The sequence below is a fragment of the Melanotaenia boesemani genome, chromosome 11, assembly GCF_017639745.1.
Source record: "Melanotaenia boesemani isolate fMelBoe1 chromosome 11, fMelBoe1.pri, whole genome shotgun sequence".
Classification (NCBI taxonomy): Eukaryota; Metazoa; Chordata; class Actinopteri; order Atheriniformes; family Melanotaeniidae; genus Melanotaenia; species Melanotaenia boesemani.
Window position 1 is genome coordinate 21,606,336 of NC_055692.1, and position 24,236 is coordinate 21,630,571.

At 39.1% G+C, this 24,236-nt stretch overlaps 3 protein-coding genes and 1 long non-coding RNA gene across 6 annotated transcripts; 2 read left to right on the forward strand and 2 right to left on the reverse strand.

Moving 5' to 3' along the window:
* Positions 1-520: 520 nt before the first annotated feature.
* On the forward strand, positions 521-2,450 carry LOC121649259 (uncharacterized protein C2orf81 homolog). 2 transcript variants are annotated; one of them, XM_041999939.1, is made up of 3 exons: positions 521-769; positions 903-1,106; positions 1,214-2,450. In XM_041999939.1, the coding sequence occupies exons 1-3, from the start codon at positions 533-535 to the stop codon at positions 2,033-2,035; spliced, it is 1,263 nt and encodes a 420-aa protein (XP_041855873.1). In that variant the 5' UTR covers positions 521-532; the 3' UTR covers positions 2,036-2,450. The 2 variants fall into 2 exon arrangements, with proteins under 2 accessions (XP_041855873.1, XP_041855874.1); XM_041999940.1 differs by having other exon boundaries at positions 1,182-1,367.
* A 2,569-nt stretch (positions 2,451-5,019) lies between these two features.
* nol6 (nucleolar protein 6 (RNA-associated)) lies at positions 5,020-24,236 on the forward strand. The gene is made up of 26 exons (XM_041999303.1): positions 5,020-5,158; positions 5,423-5,638; positions 5,785-5,901; positions 5,982-6,161; positions 6,254-6,422; positions 6,558-6,692; positions 7,711-7,874; positions 7,960-8,080; positions 8,200-8,258; positions 8,359-8,460; positions 8,559-8,674; positions 10,314-10,491; positions 10,626-10,748; positions 11,213-11,361; positions 16,457-16,532; positions 16,869-17,009; positions 17,112-17,229; positions 17,316-17,470; positions 17,904-18,067; positions 18,327-18,479; positions 18,594-18,691; positions 18,853-18,977; positions 21,225-21,314; positions 22,789-22,989; positions 23,525-23,626; positions 23,803-24,236. The coding sequence occupies exons 1-26, from the start codon at positions 5,120-5,122 to the stop codon at positions 23,950-23,952; spliced, it is 3,441 nt and encodes a 1,146-aa protein (XP_041855237.1). The 5' UTR covers positions 5,020-5,119; the 3' UTR covers positions 23,953-24,236.
* LOC121648869 (E3 SUMO-protein ligase ZBED1-like) lies at positions 11,022-14,560 on the reverse strand. The gene is made up of 2 exons (XM_041999304.1): positions 13,010-14,560; positions 11,022-12,914 (listed from the first exon to the last, which is right to left on the reverse strand). The coding sequence occupies exons 1-2, from the start codon at positions 14,504-14,506 to the stop codon at positions 12,366-12,368; spliced, it is 2,046 nt and encodes a 681-aa protein (XP_041855238.1). The 5' UTR covers positions 14,507-14,560; the 3' UTR covers positions 11,022-12,365.
* Positions 19,427-21,882, reverse strand: LOC121648870. Of its 2 annotated transcripts, none has more exons than XR_006012046.1 (3): positions 21,207-21,882; positions 20,824-20,868; positions 19,427-19,493 (listed from the first exon to the last, which is right to left on the reverse strand). It is a non-coding gene; the product is annotated as an uncharacterized LOC121648870 (long non-coding RNA). The 2 variants fall into 2 exon arrangements; XR_006012047.1 differs by lacking the exon at positions 19,427-19,493 and adding an exon at positions 19,884-20,735.

Sequence of the window (24,236 nt, forward strand, 5' to 3'; positions counted from 1 at the left end):
CTTTAGCAGATAAAAATCTTGTAAGCCTGTTGAGTTTTAGCTTATTCGGTTTGAAAATTATAGTGAATAATTTGGAAAAGTGTACACATAGGACAAGCTTTTTTTTTTTTTTTTTTTGTAAACACGTAAGATTTCACTCTGCATTTGACAAGAACAACCTCTATTTGAAAAACAACTATATTTTTTCACATCACTTTATTTGCTATTATTAAACTTCATGTAATCTATTTTGCTACTATTAGTCTTCATGTGTTTATAGAGGATTTAATGCCCACACTTACAAGGATTTGAATTACAATCCCTGCTCTCCTAAAACTGCTGGATACAAGAGCAACATACAAACTGGTTAAGACGCCACAGTTTCATTTAATTTGTTTTCATTCTTCAATCCCTTTAAAATTAAACATGTATCACAATCAAGTTAGATTCTTCTTCTTCTTCTTCTTCTTCTTCTTCTTCTTCTTATTATTATTATTATTATTATTATTATTATGTAATTTGTTTTTGTTTTCACACAAGCCTTTGAGCCAAGATGCATCGCTCTGCACAAAAGTCCAAACTTGATAAGTCCAAGAGGCCGTCTATCAAAGAGACAACACCTACAAAGCATGATCTAGGAATAGAAGATTCACACTCTAGTGGCTTCACCCAGGCTGAGTGGAGCAATATGTTGATCCAGGAAGATGGAGATGAAGCAGTGGGGGAAATAATGGATGAATTGCTAAGGAAGGTCATGGACAAGTGTTATAAGGTGTACATGGAAAAACAGGTAAAAAAAAAAAAAAAAGTGTAAAATTGATTTGTTATATATATATATATATATATATATATATATATATATATATATATATATATATATATATATGTTACATGAACTGATATTGCTTGTCTTTGCCATTAAGCTTGCACCTTTCTCAGTTTCCTGGGCCAAGAGTTACATTGCACAGACTCTAGAGCACCAAATCTTTTACACAGAAGAGGCAGAACCATTTAAAGGATGTATAACAGAGGATTCTGAGCCTGTCCCAGCAATTCCAGACTTCTGGGCTCCAGGATGTGTGCCTGTTGTACATGCCACCCATCAGCCACAATGCATCACACAGGAGGTACTTTTAATCAATCCCTTCTGCAAAGGTTCTTTGAAAATTCATCTGGGAATATGCTTTTATTAATATCTACAGTATGTCTGTTCCTCTATATTCCTTTATAACAGGAGGCTGACAGTGACTGTGCTCCAATACAAACAAAGTCAAGTTTCGGAAAGCAACATGATATTGTTTCCCTAAAAACATTCCCCATAAAGCAAGATGAAGAAAAAAGTCCCAGAAAATATGACAGTGACATATACTGTAATGTGCTTAGTCCAAGTCCCCTACCAAAAATTAGTAGTAACAAAAAACAGTATGTGAATAATACTTCCAAAAGTGGCCCCAGAAAATTACTTCCTTCCCTGTCCTGCTCAAATGCAAACAATAATGTGGAGGTAGAGGGTAAAAAAATGGAATACTCTGCTGATAAACAGAAGAAGGCATTGCTACGCGAACACAACAACCACAAGCCTATACAAAAGCTGGATCCACTTTCCTTGCCTCGAAATTGGATATCTCTTCAGTATGAGATTGTAGATAACAACACAAAACCCAACCCCAAAAAACTCAGTGGACCACTTAGACCTGAACAAAAATCCAATAAGCAGCAAAGAACACCTAAGCCACCAACCAGTTCCAAGGATCAGCCAGAAAGATATCAGAGGAGAAATGAGGATGATGTCTGCCTGTCTAAACATGAAAAGGAGCGGCATGCAATTTCTGGGCCTGTGAACCTGGACGCAATGGTCTTAGCCAAGGGGGTTTCACTCTTAGATCCTGAGGATGGTGAAAAGAAAACTCTGGAATTTAACTACCCGTCACGGTCTGCCGAGCTAAAGCTGATAAAAATGTATCCACCTGTCCCACCATATTCAGCTGATCAAGTTACTGCAGGTCCACCACCTCGGGTCGTCCCACTGTCTCAGTCCACAAACTGCAACAGCTGATTTTAAATTTAAGGAAGTGTCTACACGTGTTTTCAGAGCTCATTGAACAGCATGTTAATGAAATAATAAAAATCACTCACACAAGTACTCATCATATTGTGTCTGCTTTAGGCAAAGTTGTAAAAAAAAAAGGATAAAACATGGTCTGTAAAGGTTCTGGCTCTATACATGAAAGTCATTCTACATATATATTTTGTATAATGTATTACCAAAACATATGAACCAGTGTTACACCTGTAACAGTGTAAAATCATTACAATATGTGTATTAATCTATAATCTACTAATACACTACATTAGAGTATGCATAATTAAATGGATAATGGATTTGTTGTTTCAAGATAAGGTTTTTTGTTTATATTCTAATGACTTTCTTTTGTAATAAAAGGATTTATTTAGCTTTAAATATGTTGTTCCCCAAACCTCATCATATTATGTCATATTTAGTCAAATTTAGGAATTTTAATTTAGTCATAGTTTATATGACTTGTCCAGTTTAGTTTATTGTCAACAACGTCTCCTAAGAGTTTGGTTTCAAGAACTGTCTATCTCAACGCCACTAATTTAGATTTCTCTAGGATTATTTGTTGAGTGATTTCCAGAAATTCTCCAAGATGGCGAGATAACTTGTTGGCATCAAACTAAGAAGTTATCTTGTATAACTTGTTGCGTCCTATATATCCTATATAGGAGATATATATTATATTATATCCCTGTTTGATGCCAACAAGTTATCAAAATCATTACTTTCAGTTTGGGTTACAGCTATTTTAAATTTGAATCAAGGGCAGTATCACAGATTCTTGCTTGTGATGAGCTTGAATTGTACTGCATTATGCTAAGTGAGTACTTCAGCATAGAGTTTTCAGCTGACAATCCTCATCAATTGGTAGAACATCTCTAAAGATGTGTGTAAATGATTGACAAGATTAAAAAGAAGTGGTAAAAGCTTTATTTTAATATTCTCTTTTGCAATGTGTTGTAGACTTGAAATATATATAAATAGGTGTATATAAAAGAGAATTAAGTTTTTGAGGGGGAAAATAAGTACACAATCTTGGGTTTCTGTTGCCTATGATAGAATATACAGTAATCAAACCAAAAGTATAAGGCAAACAATGCATTTCCTATACCATCCCAACCCTTTTCTGTTTTTTTTTTTTTTTTTTCTGGTTTTACAAAATAAAAAAAATGGAAGTATTTAATTAGTTTTTGAGCTAGTCTATTACCAATAATAAGAATTCTACACTAACCTTTATACCGTTTTATGTTCTGTGCATATAGACATTTTTTGTGATTTGGCTTTGGAGTAATTTTTAGTTAACAAGCAATGTTCCTCTGGGATTAATTAAGCATTTCTGATTCTGGAAAAGTCTTAAATGAATGCTGTAAGGTAACTGAAACTATTTATTTTATACTAAGTAAATATGAATAAACAACATATAGACAAGACAAACTATAAACAATCAGCCCACAGCTTTATGTGAAACTACTAGTTTTCACTTAAGAGTGGTAAAAAAACAAAAAAAAAAACAAAAAAAAAAAACAAAAAAAAAAAAACAAAAACAAAACAAAACATGGAATGAGGTTAATATCGATGTACATATAATAAAGATACCCTGCATTTAAAAAAAAAAAACAAAAACAAATTTGCCTTGTATATTGATATAAATGAATTTTATTTGTTATAAAGAAAGCTAGACCACCATTTATTAGTGACCAAAACTCCCACACATTTCTGAGCCCTGCCATGGTGAATTCTATGAAAGCACTGACGTCACCGTTGTGACTGAGGGTGCAAATCATTCTGATGTCTCTGTTGTATTGATCTAATCAAACTGTGATATTTCTTCCTTTGTAAAATATCTACTGATTTTGGAAATGCTTAATTTTAAGTAACTTAGTATGTTTAGGTTTATTTCAAGAATTATAATAATACAAAGAGGACACAAGATGTCACTGTTCTACAACTAAGTGATAGGTTGAGTATATCTGGTGGTCTACCCATAAGCATCTCACTCATATGAGAACCACATAGGAGAACCACACCCCATCAGGGTTTATCATACTTTGAGTCACGTGTCTGATAAAGCCAAACTAATTGTACCATGTTTGAAAATACACATTAATTTAAATAAAGATATTTGTTTTCAATTCAGTGGGATTTTGTTTTATCTATAGAGAGGCACTTCACAACAACACTATCCATTGTACAGAGAGAAATCTAATAATTTCCTTTCTACAATCACTTGACAACAGTAGGGATAAAACAGTTCTCTTAAACCGGGAAGACACCTCTGGTGGAAACAGCCTCAGACCTGTCAGGAGTACGGACAGAGAGAAAATTATAAGAAAGAGAAGTAAGAGATGATATAAAAAGGTCTGGCCAATAAAATTCAAAATGTTTAAAAAGGGAAAATTATGTAATTCAATACACTTGGATAAAAGCATACATAGGATTTTATTTTTCCTTTTTTTATTAATTAATTTTAATAACTACATAAAACAGGAAATACACATGAAGAATGATAGACCCGAGGGAAGAAAGTACTCTGCTGGTAAAATATATTATTCTGAGATCGCATAGATATAATATAAATTAGAAATCCTTTCTATAAACATGAGGATGTTTTTCTTTTTCTTTCTTTCTTTCTTTCTTTCTTTCTTTCTTTCTTTCTTTCTTTCTTGCTTGCTTGCTTGCTTGCTTGCTTTCTTTCTTTCTTTCTTTCTTTCTTTCTTTCTTTCTTGCTTGCTTGCTTGCTTGCTTGCTTCCTTGCTTGCTTGATTTTATTTGACGTACAAACAACATTGTATATAACTGTATCTGTCACACGAATGACCCAAGCACTAAGTAGCTCAAGCGACTGTTCATGCAACCTACCGTGTTAAAGTGGGCGAGACAGTTTGGGAGCAGTAAACCAATCATATTTCAGAACAGTGGCTTTTGAACCAATCAGAGAACTGTTTTCCTTGGTAGCACGTTTACCTAACCCTTAGCACATGTGAGACCGTAAAGAAGGAGAGGTCCAATTCAGTGTTTCTTTCTTAATAGCGGATTTATCGTTAGATTTAAACTCAGATAAACATGAAGAAGAAACACCCTGTTGCAGAAGAGGCGGGAGAGGTAAGACTGTCGACATTAGTAGTTGCTTAATCAGTGTGGTAGCTAGCTGGCGCCCAGTAGGCAGAACAGTTTTATTCAGACAGTACGCTTTCCAGTAATATTGCTATGATCATACTCAAAGTGCGTGCACAAAAAAGAATTAATTATGCTGTAATAAAAACGGGTAACATGGCCCATCTTAATTCAATGAATATCTGTTAAAGTAAAATTCGACAAGTTAAAAAACTGAACTGTTTTATTTAATTTAATTATTTATACTTACAGGCACTTCCCTCAGATTCTTCCCATGATGACGACAATGATAAAAATGAGGCTCCTCTTAAGGCCAAAAGGAGCAAACATGAGACTAGAGAGGAAAAAGTGGTCTATCACCCTGTGAAGCTGTCCCGAAATGATCTGTATAGACCCCCTACAGCAGAGGAGCTAAATCAGCTGAAAGAGGCCGAAAGTCTGTTTCACTGCAGCCTTCTCAAAATGCAGGTGAGACCACCATGAACATGAATTACAAAAGGAAACAAAAATGAATCTGTTCTGAGCTTTCAGCCCTTTCGAGGCTTGTGAAAACAGTAACAACATGAACTCTCCTGTTTTGTTATGACAAGCTTATCGTTTCTCACCCAAACCAGATGGAGGAGCTTCTAAAAGAGGTTGTGCTGAGTGAGCATAGGAAACAGAAAATTGATTCATTCATTCAAACTGTCACTGAGGTCCTCCAGACTGTGCCTGATTCACCAGAAGTTGAGGTATATGTTGCATTTCTGAGAGCCTCAAATCCATTCAACCACCTCAGCACCTGTTTCACAATCTTTCTCTCTGTATTCAGGTAAATGACCTGTCATGGCTGTCTGGCGCAGTTAAGGTTCCTTTTCTCCTGATGCCCAAAACAACAAAGGGCAAGTTCCACATGGCCCCTCCAGCTTCTATTGATCTGATCGGGAGCTACCCTCTAGGCACATGCACCAAGCCACAGATAATGGTGGACCTGGCTGTCACAATCCCAGCAGTAAGTCATCACTGGCATTGAGAGTTCTATGAAGGCAAGACACTAGATAAGCATCAATTGTGTCTTCTTCCTGAATACCCCTCTGTTCTCAGGATGTCCTTCACCCAAAAGATGTCATAAACCAAAGGTATCCAAGGAAAAGGGCTATTTACCTTGCAGGCATTGCCCAGCATCTCAAGTCCTCCTCTGATATTGGGACCATGCAATATTCCTGTCTTCATGGGAATCGACTTCGACCTGTACTGTTGCTGACCCCTCCAGGTATTAAAGTTTGAGTTATATTGTTCAAAATTCATACAACTTTTAATTGTAAAGTCTCTATGCTGATTCCTTTGTTCATCAGAAATTTCAAGGTCAGGTTATGATTTTGAGATTAAATATATTTGCATCTTTTAGGTAAAGATTCTTCCAGCTTTTCTCTACGTGTTCATGTCTGTCCACCACCTGGATTCTTCAGTCCCACCCGTTTCCACCCTCAGAGAAATAACATCCGGACAGCGTGGTACACAGGACTGCAGACATCCAACTCTGGTAGGACAGCTTAGTTCTTTAAGTGTTACCCTATTCTGTGAAAAAAGGCACTGATATTAGCCGTATTAGTCAGATACCATAGCTGCTGCACACAAGGAAAACATGCTGGATCTGTAGATGCTGAGCATGGAACAGACAAGCACACAGAATCCACTGCCAGACATTTTTAATGTTACTAGCTTTTTAAATCACATTGTAAACCAGCAGAGTGCGTGCAAACTGTGTGGAATTGGGGAAAAAAGGGCTACAATTACCAGTGGCATCGTCTCAAGTCTTAAATGAGACTAATTTACAAGACAGCATTTGCACCACATTAAAGATAATGGTCATTCATTATGCTTTGATCTCCTCATGCCTAGACTATTGCAACAGCCTTTTTACATGTCTCATCTAAAAATCTAATTGACTCCAGATTGTTCAGAACTCAACTGCCCGAATTTTAACTAGAACCAAGAAGAGAGAGTCCATAATTCCTGTTTTAGCCTCTTTGCACTTAACTTCCAGTAAGTTTCAGAATTGATTCAGAATTGATTTTAAGATCTTACTGTTGACTTTTGAAGCCCTTCATGGCCTTTTACCCTCCTATTTACCAGACATTTTACAACCTTATTAGCGTTGGATGTTTGAGATCCTCTGGTAGAGGGCTTTTAGTTATCCCAGAAACTCGAGCCCCTAAACTTTGGAATGAGCTGCCTGAGGAGATCAGGTCGGCCTATCAGCTATCCTCTTTTAAGTCTCTTATTAAAACATATTTACATCAGAGAGCCTTTCCTAATTTTCATCTGAAAATAAGCAGGACGAGCCCAAATAAGCAACTACACTAAAGAAAACAAGCCCGAAAACCCACAACCTAACACTGATAATATTTCCAAGCAACTTTACAGAAAAACAAGCCCGAAGTCGCATATAACAAGTGAACTTGGCAACACTAGTCATTAAATACATAGTTATTATTACATATTTGATTTATCAAATCATTTTTATTCACACAAATCAAAATAATTGTTTTTCATTTCAGTGAACAGCGAACCTCCTACTCCACATTACAATAGCTCCATTCTGGGGGATTTACTGCCCAGGGCTCACCTCCAGTTTCTCTCGGCTGTCAGCTCCCAGTGCTCAGCTTTCACTGATGGAGTAGCTTTGCTCAAAGTGTGGCTGCATCAAAGAGAGTTAGACCAGGTAAGTTTGCTTACCTTCTTTTGTTTTACATTGTCTACATTAATTTGAGATGTCATGTCTGGACTGTTTTGCTAATGTCTCACAGGGCACTGGTTGCTTTAATGGTTTCCTGGCCTCCATGCTGATGGCTTATCTGCTGATCACTCACAGAATCAGTAACACCATGACAGCCTATCAGCTGCTTCGAAATAGTTTGAACTTCCTCGGTAAGAAAAAAAAATGTCCAGAAATACTCATTCAAAATGGGTATAATTCTGATTTGTTTAATTTGATGAACTGTTTGGAATATGTTGCAGCATATGCTCACCTTTTGTCTAATGTTCAGCTTCTACAGACCTGACACAGGATGGAATTAGCCTAGCTAAGGATCCTGACTCTTCAGCTGTGAGTTTTCCAACTCAAATGTAAACCACTGAGCCAATGCATTTATTTTTCAAACATTTATTAATCCCCATAAATTACTTTCCCCTTTATTTTTCTGCAGCCATCTCTTGCAGAGTTTCACAGTGCTTTCCAGGTTGTGTTTGTTGACCCTTCAGGGCACCTTAACATGTGTGCTGACATGACTGCTTCTACCTACAAACAGGTAAATATTGTTAAAACTTTATTTGATGAGGTCATTTTTGCCTGCTGAGATTAAGAAATTAATGTAGAACTTTTTTTTTCTTCATGTTTTATTCTCAGCTGCAGCATGAGGCATCCGTGTCAATGCAGTTCTGGGACGACCCCACAGTAGATGGGTTCCAGTGCCTCCTCATGACTCCCAAACCCATGAGCAGGACAAGTGACCATGTCTTCCAGTATGTTGCTCTTTCAACTAATGCAGTGTAACCTTACATCCAGCTCTTCTTATGTACTATACAATTGGCATGATTTTCAAAATTTCTATTATTCTTCATTAAATCTGCCAGTTACCAGTATAGACTTCCTCTGTTCATATGTGTTCTCTGTCAGGGTTTGTAATGTCAATACTGGGAGGAAAAACTTACAAAAACCATAACAGTACGCAGCACGACTAGGTTCATTATGTCTATTCCAAATGTAGTTGTAAGAATTCTTTTTGATAAGACAAGGACCTTTTAAGGAGATGTAATTTTACCTTTTGACATGTTTCAACTAAAACTGTTTTCTTCAGAAAACGTCATCTGACGTGTGTCGGACCCGACATGTACCATCAGCTGACGGTATACCGGAGGCGTGACCAGCCCGGCAATCTGACAGATTTTTTCTGGTTGTGCCTCCTGCTGCCTGGTGGTTTTTGCTGGAGAGTCCCATGTGTGGGATAGCATGAATGCCCCCTCATCACAGTTAATTGTGTCCTTGGCTCACTTTCTGATTTCTGTTAAACAAAAGAAACCATAATCTTCCTGGAAATTAAAATTTACCACATAGATGACTATAGCATAAAAATCACAGTATATAGAAAACACACACAGACCGATCAATACCTTCTCTGGATATCTGAACACCCCACAATGCACACACTTTCTGTATTCAGGAAACTTTCTGAACGAGCCGGAATCATCACTGAGCAGGAGAACAGACATGAGGAAGAAAAACACATACGACACACACTGGGACACTGCCAATATCCAAAATGGGTCATAATCAAAAGGAGCACAGCAAGTTAAAAACACAAACAAACATGAAAGAAACTGAACAACCTCACCCAAAAAAAAAGGAACAAGGACATGGTGACCATACCACACATCAGGGGAGTTAGTGAACACGTATAGAGGACAATGAGAAAACACAAAATCAATTCAATAGCAACACCACACATAAAACTCCACCAGCTCTCGGTACAACCAAAAGACAAGATTGACTCGGACCAAAAATGCAATGTAATAAATTAAATTCCATGCAAAATATGTGGAAAAATGTCCATAGGAGAGATAGGGAGAAGATTTAACACAAGAAGAAACTAACACTAAAAAGAATATGAAAAGGAAACAACAAGACGACTCTCGAGCAGAAAAAGGAAAAACCTAAAATCAGCCATATCAGACCGCTGCAAAAGAAAAAAAAACACATCATGAACTGAGACAATGCAGAAATCATTGGATCAGAGAGCAACAAATTCAAACGCTGGATCAAGGAGGCCATAGAAATCAGGAAGCGAGCCAAGGACACCATCAGCCGTGATGAGGGGGCATTCATGCCATCCCACACGCGGCGCTCTCTCCTGCGAAGACCAGGAGGCGTGACCAGGCGGGCAAAAATCTGTCAGATTGCCAAGCTACCATCAGCTGATAAAGACGTGTCGCGACACGTCGAATGACATTTTCTGAAAAAGACTGAAGTTTTGGTCGAAACATGTCAATAAGGTAAAAATACAGCTCCTTAAAAACTGATCAATAACATCTACATAGCAGTATGTTTCCTCTATTTCCAGTTATCAACCTCAGTTTTTCTGTGTTCTTTTCGTCCTACACTCAGGCTTTGTGATTTGGTGAAGCTCCAGTCCTGCTGTAAGAAGCAGAATCTGCTCAGTGAGCTAATGGATCACAGTGGAAATTATGTCCAGACTGCACTCCCTTTTATTCTCTCGCTATTCCAGCGAGGACTTGGCCAGAGGATTCACCTCCTCACCCACTCTCTCCCTCCTGACCCTGAGGTTGTCTTTCAAGTCTCACTCACCGCACACAGATTCTTTTGTGCTTAATCAAATTACTTCTCAGCTAATGTTATCAAGCTTTATAAAACTAGCAAAGACATAAATCAAGAGTTTGTTTCTTTTTGTCTTTGCAGTGGTCTGTTGAGAATGAAGCCCCAAAGTATAAAGCTCAACCTCCAGTCTCCTTTGGTTTGCTCTTAAGGACCGAGCTGGCAGCCTCTGTTCTGGAAAGGGGCCCATCTGCTGACAGTCCCAAGGTAACTTCACCTCTCTCCTTGCTCCATGTGTAGGCAGCTATTTCTTGGTGCTCTGTCTGGAGTTAGAGCATGATTGCACCACTGTGAGTTCAAAATAAAAATATAAAAGCTACAAGGAAGTTGTGTAATTTGCATCTCTCTTTTGCAACAAATACACTGGCATCACGTGTTCGGTTTGTGAAGTTATGAATTTGACACCAGGTTTATGTTACATAATCTTTTTTTTTCATCTTAAATGGAAATATCAAGAAAGAGCTGCTCAGTCATTTTTAATTTTTATTATGGATATGGTTGTTAAAATGGAATGCTCTTTTTCCACAACTTTCTTGCAATATACAAAACTGAACAGAGTGATATAGAATTGGTAACCACTATGAATCTGTATTTTTTTCTCTTTCATGTGTTTCCTTTATGTGTTATAAAGCATGCAGCATTTCACTATTAAAACAATGATGTTCTTCTAGGCAGCTGAATTTCGTCAACTGTGGGGCCCTCGCTCTGAGCTGCGCCGTTTCCAGGATGGTGCCATCACTGAAGCTGTGCTGTGGGATGGAGAAAGCATGTGCCAAAAGCGCCTGGTTCCCAAACAGATCATCACACACTTGCTACAACTGTATGTATTGCACCTTTTGCTGAGCTTACAGAGACGCTACAGAAATTGCATTCATATTGGTAGTACTACAGCAGTTAGGACAATGAATAAGTCACCAGATATTTACAATACTGATATTCAAAATGCTGTCATAGTAACAAGAACAAACTAATGAATTGTCTGTTTTTTGCAGCAGTTTTTATTCTGACTTGTAGACTTAAATGTTGAGACTGATTTGACCCACTGTCTCTATCAGGTTCTGATATTGATGTTGGCCATTAATCAGAGATTTAGATTCTGTAGTCTACTTTTAATTAGTAATTACAACCCATGTATTACACTTACAGCCATAGATGTTGTAGAATTAACAGTCTGCAACATAGTTTCCCAACTCAGTGTCTTTTTGTTTGGACATGTTAGTCTGCAAACGGGGAAAACTGAGAACTTGTAAACTGTGTAAAAGCAGCATTCTGAGATTTTTGACAGCATGAAGAAAACTTAATTCAGACATTTTCTGAATCCAGTCCATAACGCAGTTTTACAACTAACGGCACCATGTGTAGACAAATCCATATCCTTGAGAGTGTAGTGTTTCAGGTAAAAGAATAAATTAGAAATTGTCAACTTCGCATGACAAGCTTATGAAGTAGTTGTGAATTTAAATACACTGTATAATCTGTACTCTTAATATGAACTTGTGTGGTTTAATGCAGGCTCATATCTTTACACAGTAGCAACAATGACAGTCGTAATGTTCATTGATCAGCAGCATCAATGATTATATTTTGTTTAGCTACAGAATGACTAATTATTCAGCTCTTGAGATTATCTTTTTGTTCACTTAATACATCATAGTTTATAGCACTGTTAACATGTGTAAACAACATTTACAAGTGGAGAGTACTCTCAATACTTCATTCTCCTGCTGTTCCTGATTTTTTTTTTTCAACTATCCTACAATAACCCTCTTTATGTTTTCTCTATTGGAATTTTTTGTACATCTTCATCATGTTAGCTCGCACAAGTTACACATTTCTGTTCACAAAGATCATCATGTTCACATGCTCTGGGCTCAGTCTTGTGCGCATTGTTGCAAACGTTTGTCCATTGTCTGACAGTAAAGATGGCAGTGAGACACTGGGAACACACAAATAATGTCTCGCCAAAGTAGCCAGTTTGGGAAATCTTAGCCCATTTACCCGCCACCAGTCAAGAGGATTTATATCCAGTGAGGGAGCAATGTCTCTCAAGTAGTAATCCACCTGAGCCTCTATGTCAGTAGCATAAGAGGAACTGTAGTTGTCTCCTAGGAGCAACACCATCGTGTTTTTCGGGTCTTTTTTCAGTTGTGAGGACTTGGCCATCTGGCTAATATCAGGTGTGATTGGGGTTTCTTGTTGTTCATCTTTTGCTTTTACAGTAGCAGTCATAGCATCTAGTTTTGCTACTAGTTCATGCAGTTTAACCTTTGCAGCCAGTCTCCCTGTTGGCGTAAGGAAGCTGAGATGTTTGTGACGAGGGTCCAGCATAGAGGCAATCAGGGCTGGTTTGGACACGAGTTCACTGGAGTCAACCTACAAACATTAAAATGACAAGACAATAGTTACATCAAGAGTATTTATCCATATTACAAAGAATAAACTGTGACAAAGCATTAGTTTATGCTTACCTCCACGTAATCCCTAAGTGACCTCTGAACTTTGTCCTTGAACTCCAAGACTTGTTTAACATCATTCTCTTTTGAGGCAAGGTGTGTCTGAATGAGGCTGAATGTGATTGGGTAGATGTTTGAAATTGAGACCTCTGTTTCAGCAGATATAACTGTTGTTGCCCATTTCAGTGTTGCAAGCACAGGTGTAAAATTCTCAATTATTTGCCAGCAGTCGTCTTCAATCTCAAGGGTAAGGGCTTCTTGTCTGTTGGTGATCGTGCGATCAGAAAGAACTGCTTTAATTGCCCAACGCTGCTCCAGTAAGCGTTCAAACATATCACAAATAGTGTCCCATCTTGCTTTGCTTGACTTGATAAGCTTGTGCTGTGGCAGACACATCTGTACTTGCTTCTGCTCCAAAGCTTCACTTGCCAGCAAGTTGTCACTAAAGTGCTGGACGAGTCTTCCTGCAGCAGCTATGATGTGGACTAGATCCTCACTTAGCCCCTTGGTAACTGCAAACTGCAGTGTTGTGGCAAAGCAAGTGACATAATCCCATGTGGCACAGGCACCTGCTTGGGCTGATGGGATGCTTTCTATGTTGTTGTGAACACATGAGCCAACTTTCCCTGTGATGCCCCAGGCCTGGACAGTGCTTAGAAGCCTCTCTGTGACACCGTCTGCAGCTGTGTGTCCCTCAGACAGCTTGTGTGTCTGCAGCACAGCTGACTTCCACTGCCAATCTTCTGTTATGAATGAGCAGGAAATTGTAATGTACCTCTGAAATGGAAGCGCTGCCCAGAAATCAACAGTGAGAGCTACTTTCTCCACTTTACCCAGCTGCACGGCAAGCTCCTCTGCTTTCTCACAGAAATGACCTTCAATAATGCGTGTGATATCACCAGCAGATGGCATTTTAAAATTCTGCACCGTGTGTGCTAGTAGCTCGTGAAAACCCTCACCATTAACCACGCTGATGGGAAGCATGTCCTTTTCAATCATTCGGGAGATGAGTTCAGTCACCTCAGCTTGCGTTGGCAAAGACACAGCATCGTTGGGTACAGTGTCAGGGTGTTTGCTTTTGATGTGGTACATCATGCTGGTAGTGCTCCTCCTGTATTTCAAAATGGTGTCGCACATGCTGCAATGAACCTCGTCGTCCACTTTGGTGAAAATATCCCAAACTGAGCTTCGCTTAAAGCGTTTCCTCTCTCCGTAGTCCCGTTCAGGAGGGGTGGCAGTTATGTTCATTTCGGGTAACACGGTAGAAGTCTTATTTACATCCAAACTTGAATTCGTCTCCTCGACGCATTGAACGGTACAGATCACCGGTTTCTCGTCTTCCTCCACCGGTGCCATTGGCAGATGATGCCTGGTAATATGGGACATCATGGAGCTGGTACCGCCGCAGTACTTCAGCGTGGTATGACATTGATTGCAGCGGACGAAATCTGAAGTACCCAGTTGTTCAAAGTAGTCCCAGGCAGAGCTTTGTCTTCTCCCCGTGCGTTTCATGTCTGACGCAAATGTATTAATGTGGTTTACGACAGGAAGAAGCAAATGGGGACTGCCAAGATGGCGTCCCCGAGAATAGACGTGTTACGCCGAACGTTGTGAAGAAGTTTTAAGTGAAGCAATAAAACGACAAATAATGTAAACATAATTTTAAAACAAAACACAATGTGTTATTTCCTAAGTAAAGACGCCCCAAGTTGAGCCTATGGGCTGAAGATCTGAGAAGAAACAGTTACTGCTAATTCAGCTGCTGCTTCCCACGTGGACTCATAGAGATGGGATTTATGGCTCTTTGAAGGGAGCCGGATCTTGAGGAGCCATTCCTTTCAAAGAGCCATTCAAAAGACTGGCTCGTTCTCACAATATCTTACAAAATTTCACAATATATAAGAATGACAAACAATCAAAATATGTACTTATATGAAATCTACTATACAAGATTAAAAAAATATAGATAAAAAAGGATAAACCTGAGCATTCAGAGCAAATTCTAGTAAATGTTTTGGATAGAACCAACAGTATTTGTTTCCAAACAACACTCTCTGCCCATAGATGCTTCACATGAATGGCGCATGTTGGACATCAGACTTCTATGATGTCACAAATGTTATTTATTTTATTTTCATTTTACTCAACTGTACTACTTCTTATTTACTTATTTATTCATTTATTTATTCATTCATTCATTTTTAGCTTGAAGGGGGGTGGGGGGGTTTGGGCTTGGCATGTGTGAGTGTGACATGAGTGTGACATGTGTGTGTGTGACTGTGTGAAAGATTTCATTGAGTGTTTTTATTCTGTTTTTAATCATGTAAAGAACGTTGTGTTACCTATGGCATGAAAAGCGCTTTATAAATAAAGTTTGATTTGATTTGATGAAGGCAGTGTCAAAAGTTTGTATATAAAAAGAATGGCTCACAAATGAACGACTCACAGCTGTGAATCGGTTCTCATCGTTTCTTTAAAAGAGTCGTTAAAAGAATCGATTCGTTCATGAACATCACATCTCTAGTGAAGAAGACGATATAATGTGGTTATATGACAGCAACGTTATTGTGGCTTCCGAGACCGAGTCCCCGATAAAAATCCTCCAGCAAGAAAACTAGGCATGAATAAACAGTTTATGTGTGCTATGGCTGCTACTTATAAAGGGAACATGGACATGTTGGAAACATCAGAAACAAAATGGCTTTTTGAAAAACCCATAAACAATCTAAGACTTGGGCTGTATCTGCTTTGCAGTGCCAATGCAGTGCAGTCAAAAAGCTTTTTGTCATCCAGATGTCTACAAAACCTTTGACAACACATTTCTTTTGACAAGTTAAGTTGCTTAATTTAGGTGATTCTTTAATTTGGATTGAGATGTTTAATAAAGATATAGATATGTCATAATGAACAATAACACAACTTATAGATTTTTCTTTTTATAACGTGGAATTAGAGAGGGAGGCACAGTTTCCCCAATAAATGTATCCCATGATCATGGATTAGAATTTATAAATATTCTTGATAGAAAAATTAACTGCATAATTGACCGATGACAGTATTTTTTCCTGCAAAATAAAGATCAAGTGTCACCTGTTTTAGCTGAAGTTATGCAGTCCTCCAGTGAATTGGGTCTTAAGCTAAACATTGTAAAGTTTGAAGTAAATTTCATTGGTCTCTTATTTTGTAACCACCCCCACCCCACGCACACACACACAATTTGTCAATGACAAACCAAAGGAGTAGAAAACTAAACCTCATAAATAAACAGCGTTTTCATGGGATCTAATGGACAGAAAATGTGCCAATAAGCATGTTCGCCAAATCTTTTAATTTGGAAATTGAAAGATCTCTGAAAGATGCCCACTAACTGTAACTCAAGTTAAAAGGAAACTGATATCAGTTTTACTTTAATGCATATTTTATTTTTAACAAAATTATGAAGGCTTTTAATTTTTCCAACAGGCATGCAGATATCCCCGAGTCCTGCATACGATATGTTGGGGCGATGGTAGATGATGTAATCAAAACAGGAAGTGAGGTAAATTGTTGCCATCTGTCTATTTATACATAGCTTTGGAATAAAAAAATGGAATAACTAAGCCAAATAGATATGTTTTTATTTTATTGCTGAATATGCTAAGATGGAAACCATTCCAATTTATTCCATTTCATATTTCCATTTCAGATGGAAATATTGTACTCATTTACCTGAAGGTGTTTTAAGTTTGTCTAATGAAGTAAGATTAATATTGATTGAACTAAAATGTTGTGGCTGCATCCATTTTAGGAATGGCTTCCAACATGATAAAACTTAGCGCAAGTATCCATGTAGAATTTTCTTTTAATCCAGTTAATTATTTGCTATGTTCTCTAGGCACCTGGTACTGGAGAGGAGGAGAGCTTAGTGGTGGTTCAGTCATACGATGACCTGAGCAGAAAATTGTGGAGGCTGGAAGATTTGCCTCTTTCCATTACTGCAGTGCAAGGAGCCCACCCAGCACTCCGATACACGCAGGTAAAGCCTTGAGACTGACTCATTAATGCTGTTGGAAGTGCTATAATTGTTTGAGTAAAATTGCCTTGATAACAATTCCAACATTTTTGCTGTGCCTTCCAGGTCTTTCCCCCTCGGCCACTGATGCTGGACTATTCCTTCTTTGACAGAGAAAAAACTACCAGATCACTGGTTCCAAAAGAAGGAAAACCATGTCCAGCTTACGTCACTCCTATCACAGGTTGGTAAATAATCCACCAGTAGCTTGAAGATTATGTTTACTGTGGAAACCTATATACCAATGCATTGCTAACTTTGTGCTTACAGTGATCTGTCACATGGAGGGGAGTGGAAAGTGGCCTCATGACCGCCTGGCAATCCACCATATCCGAGCTGCTTTCCACATTCGACTGGCAGAGTTACTCAAAAAGCACCATAATTATACATGCAGGCCCTGTCCCACCCACTTGGATGTCTGGAAGGTATATTTTTAAACTTGTGTCTGTTTGTCACACCAATTTATGGTTTTTCCAGGCAGCTTAGTATTTGTTGTACTTCACACTGTTTATTCACCCTTTCACATAAACTCAGTTGATAAAGTAAGATCAAAAAAAGACATTGGCGTAGGAAGAAACCAACCCTTTCCCCCTCAGAGCAACTACTGAAATGACAAGAAATTCAAGCCACTGCAGACTTAGGGAGAGGGCTGGCAAAAGATAAAAGGGAAAGGAGATATGCATAAGCAAGGAAAAGAAACAATCTGCAGAGAGTTCCTAGCTAATGTCAGGAAATATTGGGATACAAAGCCATGACTAAGAGATGTTTTAGAATCTTCTCAGCCTATGTCAACTTTATCAAAGAGGGAAAGCTTTAGGGCATTCATATGGTAATGTGTGTTATTCCCTGTGCTTTCAGGATGGCTTGGTTTTTCGAATCCAGGTGGCGTATCATCGTGAGCCTCAGGTGCTGAGGGAGAGTGTGAATGCAGAGGGACTCCTGGTTATGAGGGACAATGAGGAGGCTCAGGCTCTGGAGATGGCCACCATTCACAAGCCACTGCTTACCAGCACATTACATGGGTAAATTAAAAAGTGGCGTATGAATGAGAAGGGAAAGTCATGGTGTTCCAGTTAGTTTTTTTTCAGTCAACAAATAGTGTAATGGTTTGGTTATGTTTATTTATTATTGCCTCCTTCTGTTTGACTTTTCTTCATCTTTGACCCTTTTGTTTGTTTCTTTCCTGTTTTGTGATTTTTTTTTTCTCTCTCTCACTATTGAGCTTTCAGTGTTTGCTCACGTTTCTGCTCCACCTTAAACCTTTCACCTTGTTTTTGTTAGACTCCAGCAGCAGCACCCATGTTTTGGAGCAGTGTGTCGTCTGGCTAAGCGCTGGCTGGCGGCTCAGCTCTTCAGCGATGACATTACAGAGGACACAGCAGATCTGCTGGTGGCGTCGCTTTTCCTGCGTCCTGCTCCATTCATTCCTCCAAGGTTAACCACTGCTTCTGCTTTTAAAACATTCAGCTCATTTGTGGGAGCCACACTTTCCCCAGTCCCCTGTTTTGTTCAGTAGGTCATGTGAATGAGTTGCTCCATCTTCCTCAGTTCTCCTCAGGTGGGCTTCCTGCGTTTCCTTCATCTGCTCTCTTCCTTTGACTGGAGGAACAACCCGCTGGTAGTCAACCTCAACAACCAGCTCACAGGCAAGTGCTCTCACACACATGCCCCTTCTCCCTCCGTAATGACACAAATAAATCCCTTCTGACCTCTTTTTTATTTACACACCCAACATACTTTAACATCCTTCCCATTTGCATTACCGTTTCTTTTCCTAGCTGAATTGTTGTTCCTCTCTCACGTGCAGCTGCAGACTACACAGAGATCAAGAATGGCTTCATGGCCTCCAGAGAGTCTCTACCCGTCATGTTTGTAGCAACGCCTAAAGACAAAAAGCTGTCTATGTGGACCAAAAAAGCACCAAGCATACAGGTCAGCGGACACAAACACAAATACACCAACATACAGAGCAGCACATTTATTTGATTGTCACTCACTACTTACTGTATTTGATTAATAAACATTATAGATACAGACTAGGAAACTTGTTATCCTATTAAACATATTAAATACATTAAAAGCTTTAAAGATTTTTTTTTTAATTTATTTTTATAAACAGCGGTGTAGAAAAGAGTTGCATGTCCTCGGCAGAGAGCAGTCACATAGTTTTCCAATCCGGGAGCCTTTTCTCAATGCACACTGTTCACCTGGATCACACTGGAAAGATACAAAATTATGTTACCTCATGATTTAGTTTTCTGAAATGAATAGCTAATATATCATCATGTTGCTCTTAACTGATTAACTAGATCAGTGTTAGACGTTGAGGCTGTTCCAGAGAATCTTAGTTGCTGCTTTACTTACCACAGGAAGATAGCCATGCTTTTTTCTAAGAGCTGGAAATTGGCTGTTCTGAAGTCTTTCCAAAACCTGGTGTAAATTATTGATCTGAAAAAGGTATATATTAATGAAAGAAAAATTAAAATGCTACAACTTCAAATTATAAACAAGATTTTAAAGCATTTTGCATCATGTAAAATATATTTATCAGTTATTCTATTAGGTTAATAACTTTGATAGCTCTACTGCTGAAGACCGTCAGGTCAGGCTCACCAGTTGCTTTTCATTGCTGTCCTCTGTCGAAGTGAAATAAGTTAAATATTTTGATTTGTATTCCTCTGTTTGGATGTGACCGTAGCTGTAAAAAAGTAGCAGTGTATACAAGAGAAATGCACACCAGCCTCCCATGGTGCGTAGCTGACCCAGATAAGTTTCCTGTGCTCGCCTACCCTCAGTCTCCCAACAAGCTGGACTTTTACAGTGACTCGCTCCCAGCATCCTCCTTTATAACACTGGCAAAGAGCAGGATCTCTGTGTGCTGTGACGTCATGACAAGAGACGTCACCCTGAGTTTTATTTACCATTTTATTATTACCACTTAGCTATCACAGGGAACGTTCCTCATGGAAGGCTGTTTTGAAAATGAATTATAGTGCAAGCAAAAAGCATGGATACAGTTTTTGAATTAGAAAGTGTGTCCAAACCTTCCACTGTTGCTGTAGTTCTGATTATGCTGTCTTCATCAGCCTTCAAATTTGTAACTGTTAATACTATGACTCCAAAAAACCTCGTTAAGGGCGGTAACTAATTTATGTAATTAATTGTGTTAACATTTTTTAACGCAAACATAACATGACAAGCCCCATACATTCATCATTTCTCTGTTATGGTGGCGGGAAATGGAGAGGCCAAATGAAAAAGATGGATGGATTTGAGAATGAATACAACATTAATTGAGCAACCCACAGACTGTGGAGAATGAGGGTGTTTTAACACGTTTCCTGGTGAGAGGGTTCCACACCTGCACTTTTCCAAAATTATTATTATTTTTTTTACTTATCCTGCGTTTTGCACCACCGTGTCTGCTCTATTGGCTCTCTGGTCATCTCTGTTTCTGCAGCAGCTGCTTCCTCCCTCTCTGATTGTTCCGTGAATCATGACGGCTGTTGATCAGCTGATCGTCTTTTTCTCTCTTGTAGTGTTTGTTTAGCGGTTCATGGTTCAGACCATCACATATTTTCCCAGAAGTATTGTTTTTGGCAGGACCACAGTAGCTGGCTGGTGGTAGACAGGGTTTATGCTTCATCTGTGAAAGGGCAGGTCTAGAGAAGTTCTGATGCAGTCCAGGCACTGACCAAAAAAAGGGTGGGAAGAAATTAGACCTTTTTGTCCACCTTCTTCAAATTTAACCTAAACATGTTTAAAAACAAGGGCTTACCTGGTTTCAGTCTGTAGCTGCCTCTGCAGTTCCTTGGAGCAGCCACTGGGGAGCAGAAACTGATGGGATTAGTGTTTGACTTTACTGTTCACAAGTTAATTGTTATCACTGAAACCTGAATATATTACATTGGATTGAATTTCATTACATTTGCTCCATGAATAAGAATAGATTAATCTTTTTAATAAGAGTCACAACACTTGTGAGAAGGGAAGATTGTATTTATTACAGTACTATGTAATATTTTCAGTAGTTGCACTGTGATTTAGTGTAATTTATCATATGGTAAAATGCCTTAACTGGCAATCGTATAAGTGTTACAAGCACAGTGTTGATCTATATGTTAAGGACACATTGGTTGAAAATGCTTCAATATTGCAAACCTGATTTTCATGTGTTAGATGCTGCAACGTGTGATGATGGTGGCTGCAGAGAGTCTGAAAGTACTGGAGCATCAGCTGATGGATGGCAACCAGATACAAGATGTCAGGGTGGGTAAAAACGATTTACTTCTAAAAAACAATAAAAGGAAACACTTAAATATATCTTACATCTTCATGAATGGCATATTACAGTTATTTATTCATTACATAACGGAATGTGTTGAGAACAACACACAAATGATCAAAGAAGAGCAAAATCATTAACCCATGGAAGTCTGGATTCAGAATCATACTCCGAATACAATAAAAGTGGAAAGATCTGATCACAGGCTGACCCATCATCTGTGGAAATCCCTCAAGACAACTCAAAATGAGGTTCAGTAGTGTGTGTGGTTTCCACCTGCATTCCCTTTAATGTCTGGGCATGCTCCTGATGAAATGATGGATGTTCTCCTGAGGGATCTCCTCCCAGACTTGGATCAGGGCATCAGTCAACCCCTGGACAATCTGTGGTGCAACATGGCGGCGGTGGATGAAACTTGACATCGTGTCTCAGAGGTGCAGGATTGGATTCAGGGCTGGTGAATGGGCAGGCCAGTCCATAGCATCAATGCTTTTGTCATGCAGGAATGGCTGACACACTCCAGCCGCATGAGCCTGAGCACTATCATTCATCAGAAGGAACCCAGTTCCCACTGCAGCAGCATATGTTCTGACAACGGGTCTGAGGATCTCATCCTGGTACCTAATGGCTGTCAGGGTACCACCCGCTAGCACATGGAGGTCTGTGCGGTCCCCCAAGGATACGCCTCCACAGAGGCATATAACTATTAACTGTTCTGCAGGAGGATGTTGCAGGCCCCTCGTGTGGAGATCGAGCCTTAATATCACCCTCATGGAGTCTGACAGTTTATGCAGAAACTTGCACTTTATTAGCGTGCTGGAGGTAATTTTGTAGAGCTCTGGCAGTGCTCCTCCTGTTCCTCCTTGCTCAAAGGAGCAGGTAGCGATACTGCTGCTGGGTTGCTGTCCTCGTACAGCCCCCTCCACATCTCCTGGTGTACTGACCTGTCTCCTGGTATTTCCCCTGGTGCTGGGAGACACAGCAAACCTTCTTGCTACAGCGTGCATCAATGTGACATCCTGGATGAGCTGCACCACCTGAGCAACTTCTATGGGTTGCAGACACTGCCTTATGTTACCTCTTGTGCTGAAGACACTGGCAAAGTCAAATGTGACCAAAAATTAGCCAGAAAGGATGAAGACAGGGAACCGGTCTCGGGACACCATCTGTAGGACCATTCCTTTATAGGGGTTGTCTTGCTAATTGCCTCTCATTTCCACCTGTTGTCTGTTCCCTTTGTTCAACAGCAAGTGAAATTGATTCACAATCAGTGTTACTTCCTAACTGGAGAGATTGATGTCCCAGAAGTGGGACTGACTTTTAGTTACATGCTAATCATTATGTGTCCCCTTTGTCATTTTTTTGTAGCTGTGTACTTTCCTAATGAATCGTGATTTGGGATCATTGATGAAATCATGATGTCAGTATTTTAATACAAGTATCTTGTTCTTTGTGTAGGTGGCCATGCGTCCTCCGTTGGATGTGTATGATGTTTTGATTCAGCTGAACCCAAAGCAGATTCCTCTCCTCAGCCAGGCAGTAGACCCCCCAGCTGTCACCTTCAGCAGGGGTGTCTTGACGGACAGCGCAGCCCAGTCTGGAGGGGCCCTACCAGTCATCGACTACAACCCTGTGTCCCTCTATCTGGCACAGCTAAGAGTGAGTCTTGTTGGTACACATGCACTTCATGTTAAAAAGATGGTGTGATGTTAGCAATGCGTTATTAACAGAGGATATAGTCATTTAAGTTGTGGCCAAGTTGTTGAAAACGGAAGTATATTTGATTCAACTTCCAGCAGCTTCCTGAATAAAATAAGGTAGAAACAGAAGAAATATCAACTAAACATACTCATCTCCTTTGTCCACTATTTTTGCACACTTGTGTGCACATGGTTGATGGCTAAGGTCTTGATTTGTGATTAAAAATCTAGTTGAAAATGCAAAAATCTTTTGTCTTTGCTTCTCAGCCAGTCTTTTTATGCTTGCACATTTTGTGCACTGGTATAAAGAAAGGCCAAATCTTGCAAGCAAAAGGGTGAAGTTGAAGATCAGTCTGAGGTTATTACAGGACTAAACTTAAGCAGAGGTTTTTAAGAGCTTGGGAAAGGATGCAGTCTTTATCTAGAGGGGTTTTTAATTATCACAGGTTGTTTATTTTACTAGTATACCTAAATCAAATTCATTTTATTTGTAGGAGGCATTTGGAGACCTCGCGCTCTTCTTCTGTGATCCCTTTGGTGGAACTGTGATCTCAGTTTTATGGAAACCAAAGGCCTTTGTTCCTGCACCCTTTAAAGTAAGGTCACAGTTACTCCATGTTTTCCATTTTATAGCATCGATAGCAATGAAAACATTTTGGATTGCCTATATACAATATTTATTTGTGATAATCTTTGTATCATAATATTACTTCATGCCATCCCTCACACATCAACACTCACTATACCTACCCAATGCATTTCTTTTCGTCAGACTTCGCAGATGTCGGCCCGGATCGTGGAGGTGACCGGAGATGAAGCAAAAAGCATTCCTAATGTTGAGGCGATACTGGAGGATTTCCGTGTCTTAGGAAAGGGTTTGGTTAAATCAGTGCAAGCCAACACTGAGAAATGGTCATTTTAGAAGCCTACACACCACTGTAGCCTGATCCATTCATTTTAGATTTTTTTTTCTTACAGGAGAGGCTACATTGATGCCTAGTCTAAAATGAGCTATAAACATATCAATGATAGTCTGTGGTGATGGTATAGCTGTTAAAGACAAGCTTGATGTTTGTATTTTAAATGTCCATTTTACTTCATTGAGTAAAAAAAAAATGAAAATTGACTCAGTTCTGATTATTAGTTCACTGTAAAGTTTAAATAACTGGTTGATTATTTGATCAAAAGGAAATCATTTAAAAACTG